This window comes from Oreochromis niloticus, linkage group LG7 (assembly GCF_001858045.2).
Source record: "Oreochromis niloticus isolate F11D_XX linkage group LG7, O_niloticus_UMD_NMBU, whole genome shotgun sequence".
Taxonomy (NCBI): domain Eukaryota; kingdom Metazoa; phylum Chordata; class Actinopteri; order Cichliformes; family Cichlidae; genus Oreochromis; species Oreochromis niloticus.
Window position 1 is genome coordinate 53335333 of NC_031972.2, and position 16416 is coordinate 53351748.

At 37.3% G+C, this 16416-nt stretch overlaps 1 protein-coding gene and 1 long non-coding RNA gene across 5 annotated transcripts; both read right to left on the minus strand.

Annotated features, from left to right (window-relative positions):
• Nucleotides 1-294: 294 nt before the first annotated feature.
• On the minus strand, nt 295-3071 carry pex11a (peroxisomal biogenesis factor 11 alpha). 2 transcript variants are annotated; one of them, XM_005470764.4, is made up of 4 exons: nt 2943-3071; nt 2675-2795; nt 2425-2540; nt 295-1419 (listed from the first exon to the last, which is right to left on the minus strand). In XM_005470764.4, the coding sequence occupies exons 2-4, from the start codon at nt 2728-2730 to the stop codon at nt 851-853; spliced, it is 741 nt and encodes a 246-aa protein (XP_005470821.1). In that variant the 5' UTR covers nt 2731-2795; nt 2943-3071; the 3' UTR covers nt 295-850. The 2 variants fall into 2 exon arrangements, with proteins under 2 accessions (XP_005470821.1, XP_003440456.1); XM_003440408.5 differs by having other exon boundaries at nt 2675-3045.
• A 7338-nt stretch (nt 3072-10409) lies between these two features.
• LOC106097892 (uncharacterized) lies at nt 10410-14859 on the minus strand. Of its 3 annotated transcripts, none has more exons than XR_002062890.2 (5): nt 14819-14859; nt 13491-13585; nt 12430-12789; nt 12103-12246; nt 10410-11861 (listed from the first exon to the last, which is right to left on the minus strand). It is a non-coding gene; the product is annotated as an uncharacterized LOC106097892 (long non-coding RNA). The 3 variants fall into 3 exon arrangements; XR_002062891.2 differs by lacking the exon at nt 14819-14859 and having other exon boundaries at nt 10410-11652; nt 11800-11861; nt 13491-13783; XR_001223947.3 differs by lacking the exon at nt 14819-14859 and having other exon boundaries at nt 13491-13781.
• Nucleotides 14860-16416: the final 1557 nt, after the last annotated feature.

Here is a 16416-nt window from a genome sequence, read left to right on the forward strand (position 1 = left end):
CTGTATTTGACTCTGTTAACTACAGATATAGATGTGTAGTAGACCAAAGCACAATGCTATGCCAGAATCAAAGAGTGCCACTCCTTAGATCACCTTTCTTCTCAGTTTCAACTTGTACAGTTCGTCTTGACCACGTCTTTACAACTAAACGCATTGAGTTAGACATTTGCGTTAAAGAGAAGTTTAACACGTGTAGCTAACAAAGTGACCGGTGAGTTTCTGTGTCTCGAGTATTTAATTCACAGATATGTTCTTATTAGAATGTTTAAAAAGTGACTCTCTCTATAATACAAACATTGTTGCATAGTTTTATTCATTTTTCAAACACACCTTCTATTCATAACATACATCCTATAAATTACTCACATGTTCAGCCAACGCCAAAAGAAAAAAACTGAAGAAAAATCTCTGAAACTGGTGCTGCAAGTTTTACCTCATTTTAAGTACAAAGCAGAATTTAGAAAAAAAGAAAAAGGAAACAGTGAACTTACAAGTGACAGAGTAAGTTTTTTTCTTTTGCATAACCACTAAGTAGCCCTTACTTTCTACTACAGTGTAAAACAGCTGGTGATGTGCAAGCCTGGAATGCAAAGGTACCTAGCAGTTTCTATATCGACTCGATTTGCTCCCTTTCAAAATTAATTCCAGATGTTGTGCAAAACAGTGAAATCCAGCAATTCTAAAAAAGTGCAAGTCCATTAGTTATTACTGACTCAGGGATTGTAAAATGTGCTGGTTTTGTTTTTAACCTCTGTCCACCATTACAGCTTCAGCAACCTCTTGAACGCACCTGACATGATTAACTCTTTGATCTGCGATCGCTTTGTAATATTTAACTTTGCCCGTGTCATCACGGTGCGATCCTTAGCCTGGGCTGTGTGAGGGTGACGATCCCAATCAGTGATGATATCAGACCACAGAATCCCATCACTCCCCCATTTGACTGGTATAAACCAAGCTTATCTAAGGGCATGAAGAGATCACAGATGTTTTTCACAGAGTCCAAGGCAAGATCCGGGTGTGATTTCAGGGTTTCCAAAAGCAGAAAGAGAAAGCCATCCAGGTGAGGGACGACAACTTCAGCTACTTCAGGATTCTCAGTGAGATGCTGATCCATTCTCTGTTTAAAGTTTTTATCTCTTGACCTCTTTGTCATCACCTGGAGAACCGCATAAACATCTCTGCTGAGATGCATAACTAATGAGAAGAAGTAGAAGCGGGAGGAGTTTAAACTCCAGCGTTCCTTGTCGATATTGCGGATAAGACCGACACTTTTGGCCCAAAGGACATTGTCACAGATAAAGTAGAGGGCGCGGCTCACGTTGGCCACAGTAAGGCACAAGCGCAGCACTCGGTCCGAGAGCTGCACGGTTCGTTTAGCAGCCTCAATGGAATTTGCTGCATTTCCCAGCCTGAGCACTGACAAAGGAGGAGGACATGAAAGGGTATTAGAGCAGTAATCAATTTAATATGAAATGACAGGTCAACACCTCATTATAGCAGCCCGCAACAGATGGAAATACAGTTAAGGTACACAGAGAATTAACTACAGCATCTTTTCACTATTTGCCCATCTGTGTTTACATACTGGAACAACATCAATTCACCCCTCTTCATTTTAAACTTTTGAACCTTTCACAACATGTTATCACATTTTAAACTGGGAGTCATAAATGACCCTTCACCCAGAAACACAAAGATAGGCAGGCCAGCCCTAGAGGCAGTAGAGTTCCTCAAAGAGATCATTAGTTGGTGCACAAACAGATCTTGGCCTTGGCCTTGACACAGCTCAGCTGCGGCATAACAAAAGAAGCTGCTCTAAGGCACGGCCATATCCTTCATTTCCATGCAAAGCCTGTTTCATTTCAGTCTTTACCTAATTCATACTAAAGCGACCAAATGTCAAGGTACAAAATGTGTCAAATTCCACATGAATTCTAAAGTAAGCACATCTATGAGTGGTCTTACGTTTATCAGAATTACAGTCATTTGCAGCAACAGTCGGTGCAGCGTTTATCCCAGCTTACAGTGAGAAAAAGAGAAAGCTACAGAACAACATTGTCTAAGTTGTAAGTAGACAGTTTGCCAAGAAAAGAAAAATTTGTCAATTTTTGCACTACTTGGCAGAATTTCTGGCCTTGATGATGAGGAAATACAGTGCTCATAGACAAACTTAGCAAAGAGACAAGATTCAAGTCATTTGTTAACCAAATGTATGATGCGTTTGTTTAGTTTGAATAACTGTAATTCTGTCTGATGGTCAAAAATAAAACAAGCTCTTTGAATTCATCACAGCTTTTAGAACCACCAATGTCCACAGAAATTAATGCAATAAATTAGGACAACCACACAGTGGATTTGAAAGTGAAATCCAATTTAACTGCAGCCACTGAACGCCTCCTAACTCCCTCCACAGTTACTCACATTTTCGTCCAGCGCTCAAGCTGGTTTCCAGACTTTTAAGTTTTGCCACAAGGTCCTTTCTGTCCGAGTTGTTTCGGAGTAAATAAACAGCAAGTGAACAAGCATACTGAGCTGCCCTAAAATAAAAAAAGAAGCAGATGATGAAGGGGGGAAGTTAGAAGGATACAGTCATGCGGTAACTTTCCCATTTTTATCAAGAAAATAAAGTAACGTTTGTACGAGTTGGTTACAAAAGAGATGAAAAGCTCACCTGAATATGCGGTCCCTTCCCTGACTCTGACTTGTGAATTTTACAAATGGGTCCATGCTGTTAAACCACACCAGTACAGGTTGTTCTAGTTAGCTAGAGCCAAGTTTCCACCTCGTCGAACCTGTGAACATTAATTTATCGCTACAGTCAGCACGGCATCAGTCACTTTTCTTCTGCTTACACAATGCCAGGCTGATATAACGCCGAGGAGTAAAACTCGTTATCAGGTATTTATCAGGTAATCTTGATTTTCAAACTTTATCCATACCCCACGTTTACAATTAGCCAATCTCTTTTCCCTGCAGTCAAACTGTTGCAATCGAAGAACACCTATTTGTTTCACTACGGACGGCTTTGGAAACGGACCAAGAGCCGAACCGATTTAATGGACGGACCAATGCGTTACTACCAGTCACTATGGTAACAGTGAAACCTAAAGAATGAAAAATAAAGACTTAAAGAAATTTTAATAAATTTAAGGGCTTTGTTACCGTATGTGAATAGAAATACCAACAATTTAAAACTAAAACGGTACGATTTGCTTTTACTTAAATGTAATAAATACGCAATAAATAATGTAATAAAATGTAAAAAATAATAATACAAATTTAATAAATAATACATAAATAAAGCGGGGAATAAAAACCTACATTACCCACAATTAAAAGTCTCAAACAAACTAATTAATTTATTAAAAAAAATAATCTTTCAGTTTGCATGGTTGGATACATTTCATATAATTACTTTTTTTTTTTTTTTTTTTTTTAACACAGATCCAGGTAGATTTAACTAGTCATTTGAACAACTGAGTTACAAAAAGCAGTTGAAATATAAAAAACTATACATCATCTTTAAGAGATTTTTTTCCTCTTATTGGTGTGCAGCAGATGTTTCTTGTGCAAAAATATGCATGAATATCTGCTTCATAGCTGTACCACTGACAAAAGGTCAGCCAAAGGTAAAAGTGATATTGCAAAATTCTAGCTTCCAAGTGCATAATAAGGGAATTTTAAAAAAGCAAAATTAAGTGAAGTTAAAACAATCCTGAGTGCAAACAGAATAAATACAGAGAATTTATCAGTGTTCACAAACATTTTAATGTTACAGCTGATCAAGGTAGAGCATGTAAGTGATTCTTGACACACTGCAGCCTTTTTTCATTAGATTATTGTTCTTTGATCATAAGCGTAAGAAATGCTGGAGAGCAGTGTCTCATACTTTGAAAAGACATGTCGTGACGTTGAGAGAGCCCTTACCTTCGGTCTCATAACCTTGAGACTGTTCGTAAACACTTGCCATCATACTAATGGAGAGTGGAATTATTTTTTGCCTCTGCTGTGCAACTGTTTACAGCATTTGAAAAAAAAATCTCTCTCCTTTTATATAGTTTGACAGCATGTTGACTGTCGGTGAGGTGCTGAATAATTACACTCTGCCTCTCTGGCGTGTGTGTATGTGTGTGTCTGTCTGCTTGGCTCTGTTAAGTATTCAGTAATGTAAGCTCTGATGGTATTAGTGGTTTTGATTGCTTGCGGCATATGTCCTCCTCTTTGTTCAGCAGAGGGATACCCATCAGATGAGATCAAGAAAATATGAACATATATTTCTGTAAAAGTATTTCAGTGAAGTCCCAGAGAACTAAAAAGTAAATCTCTGTTTATTTGCAAAGAAGCAGCTCTGTGATCAGTTATTTCAGTTTTTCATTTTGTCATTTTTGGGAAATAATTAATATATTTCTACTTAAAAGTAGCCTTTATTTTGCACCAGACTTCTCCTGGCTCCCTAGTGTGTATGTCAAAGTGCCCTTGGGAAAGATACTGAACCCTGATGCATCCATTGGAGTGAATGTTGGGTAAAGTGGTTAGACACAGAATAAAGCATTTGTGTTAATGAAGCTTGTAGTAAGAAAGTGCTTTGCATGCTCAGATTGACTAGAAAAGTGCTCTGGAAAAGTGTGTTGTTGTTGTTCTGTTGCTGGTTTTTTTTTTTTTTTGGCATATATGCTACACTTGCATGTTTCAGATTATAAAATGAATTAGTTCCATAAAATTTTATACACAATAGATATATATTAACTTTTTTTTAATGCATGGAAATCAGTGTGGACAGCCAAACTGTCAACTATGATACTCAAATTCCAAAATTGCACAGCTACAGTATACTAATTCAAAAGCAGTTCACATTGCCTTGTGAGCTCAGCTTTCTGTGTGAACATGAAGGCAACTATATCCACCAAAAACTGAAAACTGAAAATGAACCATAGACTGTATAAATGATGGATGTAACAATAAATAAAGTCGCCCACTGTTGGTGACGCCTCGAAGTTTGCTTTTTTGACTATCACTGTGTTAATTTTGTGAAGCCAGAGGCGACCATATTTGGATGACAGGATAGGCCACTATGTTAAAAGCTAGCTATTGTAAGCTGCACCCAAAAGGGTGTTAGATGGAGATACACATATCTAGTAATTAGTGCTAAATAACAGCCTAATAAAAATACTAGAATTTCACACACCAATACTTAAGCACACACTTCTAAGACAGGCTATTAAAAAATACAACAACAGCACAAACTTGGCGGAGAGGTTCAGTTCAGTGACTCCAATTAGTGAATGCAAGCTCCAGTATCCACAGTATCCACATGGATAAGTTTTAAAAACTTTACCCTCCACAGTTGCTATGGAAAAAGGGAGTGTCCACAGAGCCCAAAATAGTTTTCGTTAATTGACTGTAAATATGCTTTTAAATGCTGTAAAGTTGGGATTTTTATTTTGGAGTCTGCTGATTCATATAGCCAACTTCAAGTGGCCACTGGAGGAAGTACAGTTAGTAATCAACTTGATCCTTACAGACTGAGTGAAGCAGGCAGCACACACTGTAAAGGAAACAGAGGTAAAAGAAAGCAGCTTTAGAGTTTCAGCACTCCACTAACTCGAATCCCCAATACCTGAAATTGACTGGATAGGCAAGCAACTGACAGATTTATTAAGATATTATTAAATTTGAAGGTGTATGAAAGTCAAAGATGGGATTTCCTTGTGAAATCTCATTGAGGTCTTAACAGAATATTGAAGTAATATTGTAGGGTGCTGAACTATTACCACCAGTGTCGAGGCGTTGTCCACAGCCAGTATGTAAATTACAGTATAAGCTTTCTGAAAGCCCACCTTTGAATTCCACTGCTGTGAAAGTGCATGAAAATCAGAGTCGGATGTAGGATTTCAGATCTCCTCAGCTCTTTGTAGAGAAGGTCACTTTGTACTGCAAATATCAACTGGACTTATTTGCATGGACATGAAGCTGCACGGCGGTCTGAGGCTGAAAAATTAACAACGAAATCTTTTTAATGTGTGACCCTTTTCACCCCCCTCCCCCTATCCTTTATGTCCTAAAATAATATTTTTATTGAATGAATATATATACAACTCTCAGTGGGAAAAAATCTATACTGATATGCTGATTGAGTAACGTGTTAGGAGTGCGAGGATGCCACATCGTTTGATGGAAATGGAAATTATAAACCTACAGAGTTTTGAATTCAAAGAAACCCTGAAAATCAAAGTGAAAAAATGTTGCAGGCTAGTACATTTTGCTGATTTTATTGCAGCAACTCAGTAGTTTGTATGATTCCAACATGCCTGACAACATCAGGGGGCGCTCATAATGAGATGACTGATGGTGTCCTGGGTGATTGCCTCCCCGATTTGGAGCTGGGCATCACTGAACCACATTTTTGAGAGTTTGAGGTACAACCTGGTGGCGTCTGATGGACTGAGACATGATGTCCCAGAGATGTCATATAGAATTTAGGTCAAGTGTTGGGGCCAGTCAATGGTATCAGTTCCTCCATCCTCCAGGAACTGCCTGCGTACTCTAACCACATGAGGCCGGGCATTGTCATGCACCAGGAATCAAGGACCCACTGCACTGGCATAGCATCTGACTATGGGTCCAAGGATTTAATCTTGATACCTAATGGATATCAGGGCGCCGTTGCCTAGCCTGCAGAGGTTTGTGGATATCCCTCCAAAGACCATCACCAACCCACCACCAAACTGGTCATGCTGAATGATGTTACAGGTAGAGTAACATTCTCCGCGGCACCTCCAGATGTTTCACGTCTGTCACATGTGCTCAGTGTGAACCTGATCTCATCTTTGAAAAACACAGGGTACCACTGGTAGACCCGCCACTAGTATTCTATGGGAAATTCCAGTTGGGCTCGACGATGCCAGGCACCGAGCACAGGGTCTACTAGGTGCTCTCAAGTCACCTTCATGAGGTTTTTTTTCTGATTGTTTGGTCAATTAACACAAGTGGTCTGCTGGAGGTCTTTTTGTAGATGATGATGGGACTTAAAGCCTTTGTATGAGCTCACAGTACTTCAAATAAAGAAAAAAGAGAAAGAAATAGTAACAGGAGATTTTACAGCAGAAGCAGAGAGAAGAAAAATAACGTTACTGATGAAGAATATCAGACAAGAATTATTGTAATCAATAAACACAAGGATGGTTAATGTTGTTTAAGCCTTTTTTATAGTTCATTTCGGTTTAGTCTCTTCTAAACAGTTTCTGCTTGTATCAGATGCAGTAAATTATATAGTATTCTGGTAATTAAACAAAACAAATGATTGGAAATATAACTGATGTCATACTCCTACCACACATGTCAGTAATTACTGCACCTCTATTATAGACAGAAAATGCTGAAGCACAAATACTCTAAAAAACAAAGACTTCTGAGTGATTGTGCGTTGATCACATCCCCGGTGTAGCTTTCTCTGTGGAAGTTATTTAAAACGTTGGTTGCTTTGATGCCATTAATTAGACAGTCAGTGGTCTGTTTACAAGTATGTATCATCTTTTCCCCCTTATTGACTACCATTATATTTTAATTTAACTAATACAGGAATCATGCTGTGTTTCTATTCAGTGAGTGCTTTTCCAAACAATGTACATATTTAATTTCGCCCCGACTTGTTTATGTGCCATAAAGGTACTGTCAGTTCTCCTCAGCGTACCTTAAAATATTTTTAACAACCATACAGCCAATCCCTGTTCAATTAATTGGTTTTTGTTTAAAATATACTTAGTTTCAAGGGACGCAAAACAAGGAAGTAACAACACATGAGAATATCTACATTGAGGCGATCTTAACTGGGTGTACCAAATAAACTTTTTCTGTGAATCCAAGTTTTTTATGTGTAAGAAGAAAGACTGGAAACAATCAATAGACCAGACCAACAACAAAAGCACAACACATTTTCTAAGTGTGGTGCATTTATAGCCCTGCCATGCACACAGAGGCATAAAGGTATAAAGGGATATAAGAACAATTTTTAAAGCGTCAGTGATGAGAGCAGGTCGGATACAGTGTGGGAGAGTCTTCTGAGATCAAAGGGCTACGACCTCAAACATGCACCATCTCCCTGGAACAGCTAAAGGGTTTATTTTAGAGGAGCTGAGGGGATATGGGGTTGAGCATGAGCGTAGGAGTGTAGAGATCCAAGTAGGAGACAGCCCATTCAAAGCAAGCAGCAGAAACATAAAGACGATGTCTGGGCTCATATACACTCTGTAGCCAGCCACAAGCCAACCGACTTTCTTTCTGAGCTGTGCAAAGTTTTACTTATGGAGTTTCTGAGATGGAGATTTGTCTGTGGGCCCCTTCTTTCTGAGTAATTCCTTTTAAAACCACTTTTATTACTTGCTGTGTATGAAGTAGTAATTTATGACACAACCATAAATGCACCATGTCTGTATTTGCCAGGTTTCAAAAATGTCCTCAGTAACTGATTTTATAAAAATACTGCAGTTAATTGCACTTTATACTAATATGTCATTCACACCATATAACAACTCACTGCAGTTATTTAATTTTATTTAATAAACCTAGTGTCACCAATTAGGACTTAATGATTTTCTTTCACGAAAAGGCTCAACAAGATTCACTGTCATTCAGCTCATGAATCCTGATAAATCACCACAGGCATAGGTAGGAGGAGCAGAGTTAGAGACTAAGAGCGAGAGCAGTCTCACATGCAGGGATCAGACATGACGCGAGGTCCAAAATCCAAGTGTTTATAAACAAAGCAGAGGTAGGTCATGCACAAAAATGCAGATAAGGAGCAGGAAAAAGGGCAGAGTCCATGAACCATCCAGATATCCAAAAAACCAAACAATGCATAAAGACTAATGACGCATAAAAAAACAGGGGCAGAGATCAGACACGTGAAACAAAGAGGAATGACACAAGGAGTGTGGAAATGCTCCACTGCTTTGAGGATAAAGACAGTCTGCCACATGAGATGAATTAGAAGCAACAGCAGGAGGAACTGAAATACAAAAAATGCATTTAAACTCTTTCAAAAGAAAATTATAAGAGATAAAATATTGTGCACACAAATCATCACAAACAATAATCAGTATATTAACTGAAAATTGGCATTATTGATTAAAGGTTAATCTATGACTTGGAAAAACAGACTGTTGCCTATCCCTTTTAGGTAGTCGAGCACCTGACAAAAGATCTTTTTTTTTAAAGAAAAATCTAAACACGTAGAAGAACTGATTTTAAAGGATCAGCTGACTACAAGAAACATTCACAACGTAGCCACAACTCAGGTGGTGGAGCAGGTTGTCCACTAATCACAGGGCTGCTGGTGCCTATCTCCTGCTATCAGGAGTGCATGCTATTTGGACTGCATGCCTAAAGTGAGAGGAGGGCTGAATGATGTAGTGATGCAAAAAACAGTAGAGACCAAGCTAATGCTGGTTTTGACACTTGGGACAAAGTAATTATTGCTTAAAATTGTTGAAAAAAAAAAAACAAGGTTCTGATTTCAAATAACAGTTGTTGCAAATTCATGATGTTCTCAGAAGTAAAGACATGTTTGTCTCTTTTATGGAAAACAAAATATTCTGAGAGGTTATTCGGGGTGTGATGTCAACACTTCAGCTCTCTAGTCTTACATTTTTTACAAAAAATCCCTCAAACACACTGGACACTCTTTTATTAATTCAGACGGAAAACAACACGACAGGGCTGTTTTAAAACCTCGTCAGTTGAGACAAGTGATTTAAGGACTTTTAATCAAAACCTAAGCCTAAGCTGCATCGAACAGCATTTCAAGTGTGCCTTCAGGGCAGAGAATCCACAAAGTTTTGAAATACTTTTATAAGATATCTAATTAAGAGTTTTTAGATTGATAAAATCCGTGCATGAGTCAAAGTAAAATCCTCACTTTAAAATCCCATAAGACAGCATTTAGAATTGAATGAGGAGGCCAAGAAATAAGAACACGTTCTGGCCATGCTGTTGCTATGGTGTTGCTGTGCTATAATTAGAACCAGGAAACGCTCATTAATCTACAGGCATACATTTAAAACTATATGAAGGGGACTTTGCGCACACCTACTAATGGGGCATTAATAAAACAATTCATCTGACTGCACTGATGAGTTTTTGAATTTAAATATATCCATTAACCTCCACAGCATGAAGTCACAGTTATGTCAAACACATTTTTCTTCTAAACAATTCTCAAATGACACATTTTGAATATTTCTATTATATCTTTTGGCCGACTGGAGTTTTTATATTTGCTGAATAATTATTTCCAACAGATTGTACATAACAGAAGACAAAAACAATTACAATTGTATACTATAATATTTGTTCTTCGTTTTCGCTTTTTTATTCTTTTGTACTGCAGAAAAGACGTGAACACCACAGGGTTCTGCTTCAATTTTTATTTGAATCTATCACCAATAACAACAGCACTTGGAGATGCTGTTTGCAGACAGTTTAATACAGAGCAGAATCTCAGACCGATGCAGCGTTATGGTCTCAATTTCAATTGTTTTAATTTAATTCAGCACTGAAGATGCTGAGATTGACTGTAAGAAAACAAAAAACAAAAAAGAAGGTATGATGGTTAAAAAAAAATGCACGATGAACAAATTTCTTTGATGTTACTGAAAGAAAATCCATTTTTTTATATCACATAATTTATTACATTTTTTATTGGGTCTAATTTATTATTCACGTCTGACTCATAAAAGAAAAAGGTTTTGTCAAGTCACTGCAACCTCATATAATCATAAACCAGACACCAAAGTCATAACAGACTTTACAGACGTATGGGCGGCCTGAGGGGCGGCTGTCATAATCAGTATTGGAAATAGGTGAACAATCCACCCACAGAGAAAATGTCTTCATGTTAGAAAGGTATGTGTGCGTGCTGTTTCCCCACTTCAAGCATATTTGCATGTACAGTACTGTATGTGTGCAAACATCTGCATAAAGATTTGATTGTGATTTCACTTTGGTAATGCATAAAATTCAGTCATTTGTTAGAAAAATCAGAAGCACATGATGATAAGATTACAGGACATTTTGCATTGTTTAAAACACAAAGATGAAGAGAGATACATTCAATAATTCCTGTTTATTCTTGTAGAAAAAAAACTGTAATGATTTAAAACTTCTCTAATTTGCAATGATTGTAGAAACTATACAACAAAAAAATATATAATGAAAAAGATTGAATTAAAATTAAGATTTGAAGGTAAAAATTTAAAAAAATAGAAATGATAAAACTCAATGCCCACAGCATCCTTTATGTCCTTAGCTTCTGTTTTTTGTCATTGACAGTCTTTGGGTATATGAAGTAAATAACATTTGTGAATTGTTTTTCTGTCCTTTCCTGATGAGCTGTTGACCTAATTGGAATGTTTTTTAATAATTAGATGTAGACATTATCAGGAGCGAAGTGTTGGTTGGAGGCAGTTAGTATTCACTGGCGTGCTGAACTGCGATGCTTGATAATTACTGAGAACATCAAGGTTAAAATTTGATGAGGTGGTGTGTGTGAACATCTTCTATGCAGTGAATAGTGAAAGGCAGACATGGCTCAACAAACAGTATTATGACGGCATTAAGTTGTATAAGTTCGTTTGAAGGACATACGTGTGACCACTGTGGGGAATAAAATGAAATGAGAGGCAATAGATTTAAACAATATTTATGCATGATGTGCTTACTGGTGTGGGTAATGCAAACATGTAGTGAACACTATAAATGAAAGAGGCAAAGGTAATGTAAATTAGTAATTAGATAGGCTACCTGGGGCCTGTTGCAGCTGAATCGACCTGTTTAGGCTCTTCTTTTGGCCATTGTCCACACAGCTGAAAAGTCAAATACACATCACAAAAGAGGCTCTTCACTATTAGGCTTGTTACACAAAAAGAGTAACATTTTACTAACTCTTAATTCACTCTCTGTAAAAGGTCATTGGCTGCTTTCTTTACTTGCTGAAAGGAGATGCATCTTACAAACCCAAGTGTGCATCTGCTGATTGCATAAGTTTAATATAAATACAAGTTAAATACATAAATATACACATACAACAGATGCTTATAGTCTTACATTGCTCTTCTGTTGATCCACAAGATTGTTGTCTGTTATAACGGCTCGACAAAAGAAATTTACGCTTCTTTTTGGGCACGCTGCATGAACGGCCTGAACAGGGCTTAGCTCCTTTTCTTCTTCTTCTTCTTTGAAAAATGTTTGCTGTGGGCAAGATAACATTTTCTGATGAGCATTCATTTAATCTTTGTAAGCCAGTTTATTTGAAGAATCAGTGGGTAAAGCATATAAATCAATATCAAAATGTATAACTAAACCAGTTATTAAATTTCTGCACATTGCTCACACATGCTACTTAAACTAAAATGTCACTACAAGAATACTTACAAACCAGTACTTCTTTTCCATTGCTCCGAATTTCTGTTAAACTGGGAATCTCAACTGTGATTTTGCAAAAGTACCATCCACTGTATGTTTCATTAACAACAGATAAAATGTGTGTATTTTCACTGCCTTCATTGGAACTGTTGGCAGGCTTGTTAATTATTTTATTGCACAGTTTCCCTGAGTTGCTGAATGAAGGTCCATGTGAGCTAAAATACCAAGACACTCGATATCTCTCATATTTCTCTGTGCTCAAGCAGCAGTGCAAAGTCAGAGACGACCCAGACGGAGCAATCACTCTTGTCTGGGTTTTATCCAGAAATATGTGAGTCTGGCCCGATATCCCCACACCTGCTGCTACCACTGTAGACAGAAAAAAGAAGAAATGTTATACCTTTTGTATTTTCTGTTTTAATTTTTTATGTTATTTGTGTTAGATATCAATTTTGCGTCATAGAGTGGAGTTTTTAGCAGAACAACAGTGCATGGGAATCAGAGGACACAGGTTAAACCGAGTAAAACAGGAAATAATCAAAAACAAATTCACTGAACATAAAGACAGACAAGGAAGCATTTGTGTAAGCACAAAGAGAGCACGGAAGAAGGAACCAAGAGGAACATGACACAGACAACAACCTCAATGAAGGAACTAAAACTAAATCCAATTCAAGAATTCAGAACTAACACTACAACAGAAACCCATCTGAACAGGCATCCAAAACTCTATAAAAAGTGAAAACTACAATACAACAAAATCTTATTAAACTACAGTAACAAAAAAATCACAAACCAAAATATGGGACCTCAAAAGAGCAACTCATTACTAGGAAACACATGAAGTAAAACATCTAAATGAAAGACTCACAAATATCACAGCAAATCAGATTCTCTTTCAGAATAATAAAAAGTTAAGATCTTAATCCAAAATGTCAAAAATTAAAATTTAGACTAACAGACCTAAACCCCAAAAGTATTCACTAAGAAATCATAAACTCAGAAACACTAAAACCCTGGGACCAAACTCAGGGACCTCTAAACTTTACCATTACATTAGGTGGTCTTACCTGTGAGCAACACCAGAACCAAATGATTCAGCCACATTTCCAGTTTATCGTGTGAGAGATGATCTTCTATGTCTCAGCTTGTCTCCAATGTCTTCCTGTTAGAGGGAGGGAAGTGTGTATTTTTATTTTTTTTTTTTATTATGGCTGCTTCACCGAGAGGACTGTCTGTTGTGGAGGAACAAGAGAAGAGGGAAAATAAAGGATTTTTATGAACAGGGAGACTCTTAAAGGAACACGAAATAATGAATGTACGATTTTGTGCCCTGAAAAACACTAACAGTTGTGTGCTGCTCATTTTAAATGTACACCCTGTATCCTTCAGAAATTGTGTTGACCAAACCAGGAAGTGCAACTGTGTTTTGAAGGGTTTGTGAAACACTTGTTTTGTTACGAGCACACTAAAAAGTTTTTCTTATCTCAACAGTGTGTTACTATAAAAGTAACACTTGCATTCCTCTGACAAGTTAAAGCATGATGGGTTGACGAACTTGGTCCCGTCTCCAAACACAACCAATAAAAAAATCTACTGGAGAGAAAGCAGATATTACATAACTGTAAGTTTCTTTAAGTGCAGTCTCATGTAGGAGAGTTATAAGACACCAGAAAGCAGATATGTGATTGATTTCTGTGATTTGTGGATTCATTTATGCAAAATATGTAATTCATGATTGTGTCACCATGCTCCAGCTGTAGATTCACCACCAGCTCACTAGAAATGTCATCTTTTATATTTGTTCTGCAGCTCTGCAGCCTCTTGAGACCATGCATGAATACAGAAATGAAGAAACACAAAATACAGTTGTGTCAAACACTGAAAACAAACCAAAAAAAAGAGAGCCATTCATTGTCTATTGTCTTCCACTAATCCAGTTAAAGATCACGGTGGGAGCTGGAACCTATCCAAACTGTGATATGGATAGGTTTCTTTTATTCCATCTCCCCATTGATAGCCAATCACAAAGATTTCCTGTTTTCATGTGTCTAATAATATGCTTTTAATTATGAATTGCACTTCACTTCTCCATGTGCAGACTGCCTGACATAGATAAGTCCACAGCTGTGCAATGTCAACAATCTGCAGATCGTGTGTGAGGTGAGGACTCAGGCGTAGACGACACATGGAGACAGGAATGTAATAACAAAAAGCAGCTGTTTTTTTAGGCGAAAAACACAAAGGTACAAAAATAAGAAAAACCAAAAGCCAACAACTGATCTAAACTGGGAGAAACTAAACTCAGAGCAACACACAGGTAACAAGGAAAAAACAAGAGACTGGGAACACGGGGAAGACGAACAGACAGCCTGACAATGAACGAAGGAAAACTCACACAATCAATGCACATGGGGTGACGAGGGAAGTGGAAACACATGGGGAGCACAGCTGGGATGAACAGACTTAATGACACAAGAGGAAGCAAAACTGAACACACTGAACACAGGACGGGAGACTGTCAAAATAAAACAGGAAATACTAAGACACAGACTAATCCATGCGGCTTGACGCACATGGGGACGAGACAGGCTGAGGGGACAACGGGAGGAGACACAAGGAGGGGAAACACGGAACACAAGAAAACTCTGAAAACAGCAAGAAAAACTCAGGACTGACTAGTGAAACTTAAATCATCATAATAACACAAAAACACTCGGAAAAAACACAATAAACTCAAAAGCTGGGTCAACGACCCGGAACCATGACATGCAACCTGAACTTTTAACTGCCTGAGAATAAAACAGTGCGAACTGCTGGACTGTCTCTTGAAGTTCTCTCAGTAAAAAAGATGGTATTTAGACTTTTGATGCCTAAATTATGACTAAAACTAAAAAAGTTTTAAGAAAGTTTGCAGTCAAAATTAACACTGATTTGAAGCAGCCAATCCACAAACACAATGAACGCTACCAATAATACCACACCACCTTTGATTTACTGAAAGTAGCAATGATGGAGATGTTTTTGATTACATGTGCTTCCCAAAGCTTGACTTTGAATCCAGCCCTGCCCTCACCTACTTGATCCTCACTTACTTTTTGATTGTCTAGTCTTCAAAATGGAAAATTTCATTATATCTGAGCAGTAATTTGATGAAGAAACATGACTTTTTTGTGATTTGTTCCAGTTTTTTCTATATTTGAATCAGTTTTTAGCAATACTATAATCAAATAATCATGCTAACCTCTTCATGGTTGATTGCATTCCCACTCATCTGTGTTTACTGACCTTAAAAAAGTGAAGAACAGAGTAAAAATGTTGATTGTTATTGAGGGTTTCAATTCCAATTCCGTCCTCAAATGTGTGAAATTACAAGTATTATATTGCTAAATGAATAAGTGACTGCTGTGAGATCATTTACTGACTGTAGCGCAGTGAAACCTTTCACTTTGCTGAGAATTTATTTTTTATTTTTTTTAACTTTTACAACACTCACTTTTAGTTTATAATTACGAGGCTCAAAATGGTGACATACTTTGTTCTCCAACATTTATCAAGTGAAAATCAGGTCAGTGGTCTGTGAAATACTCTCCACACACAGACAAAAAATGCCCAGGATGATTGCACTAACCTTAAACCAGTATCATTTTTCCAAAAAAGTTGAACAATGAGATGAAACAGCAGCTGTTATGGTATCATACTTTGCACAAAATACATAGGAGCTTAAACAAATACAATGTCTCTCAGCTTAACTTCAAATAATTTCAGAGGCCTGCTATAAAAAGCAGTTAACTGATATAAAAATTACAGCCTTTAATTAGCAATTAACAGTATAAAAGAATCAAATTCAAAATTTTGGTCATTTTTAAAAGGCTAAAGAAAACAGGAAGCTCATCTTGGATAAGTCGCACATTAGACCTTGCACTTTTTTTGATATCAACACCTTGCAGTGATGTCTCTTTGCTTAAGTTAATAACAGAACTGGTACTTGTATAG

Excerpts from the sequence above, each read along its gene's own strand:
- pex11a (XM_005470764.4), bottom strand. The coding sequence starts at position 2,730 with ATGGACCCATTTGTAAAATTCACAAGTCAGAGTCAGGGAAGGGACCGC. Across the intron at positions 2,541-2,674 it reads GGAAGGGACCGCATATTCAG|GGCAGCTCAGTATGCTTGTT; the intron begins GTGAGCTTTTCA and ends TTTTTATTTTAG. Across the intron at positions 1,420-2,424 it reads CTTGAGCGCTGGACGAAAAT|TGCTCAGGCTGGGAAATGCA; the intron begins GTGAGTAACTGT and ends CTCCTTTGTCAG.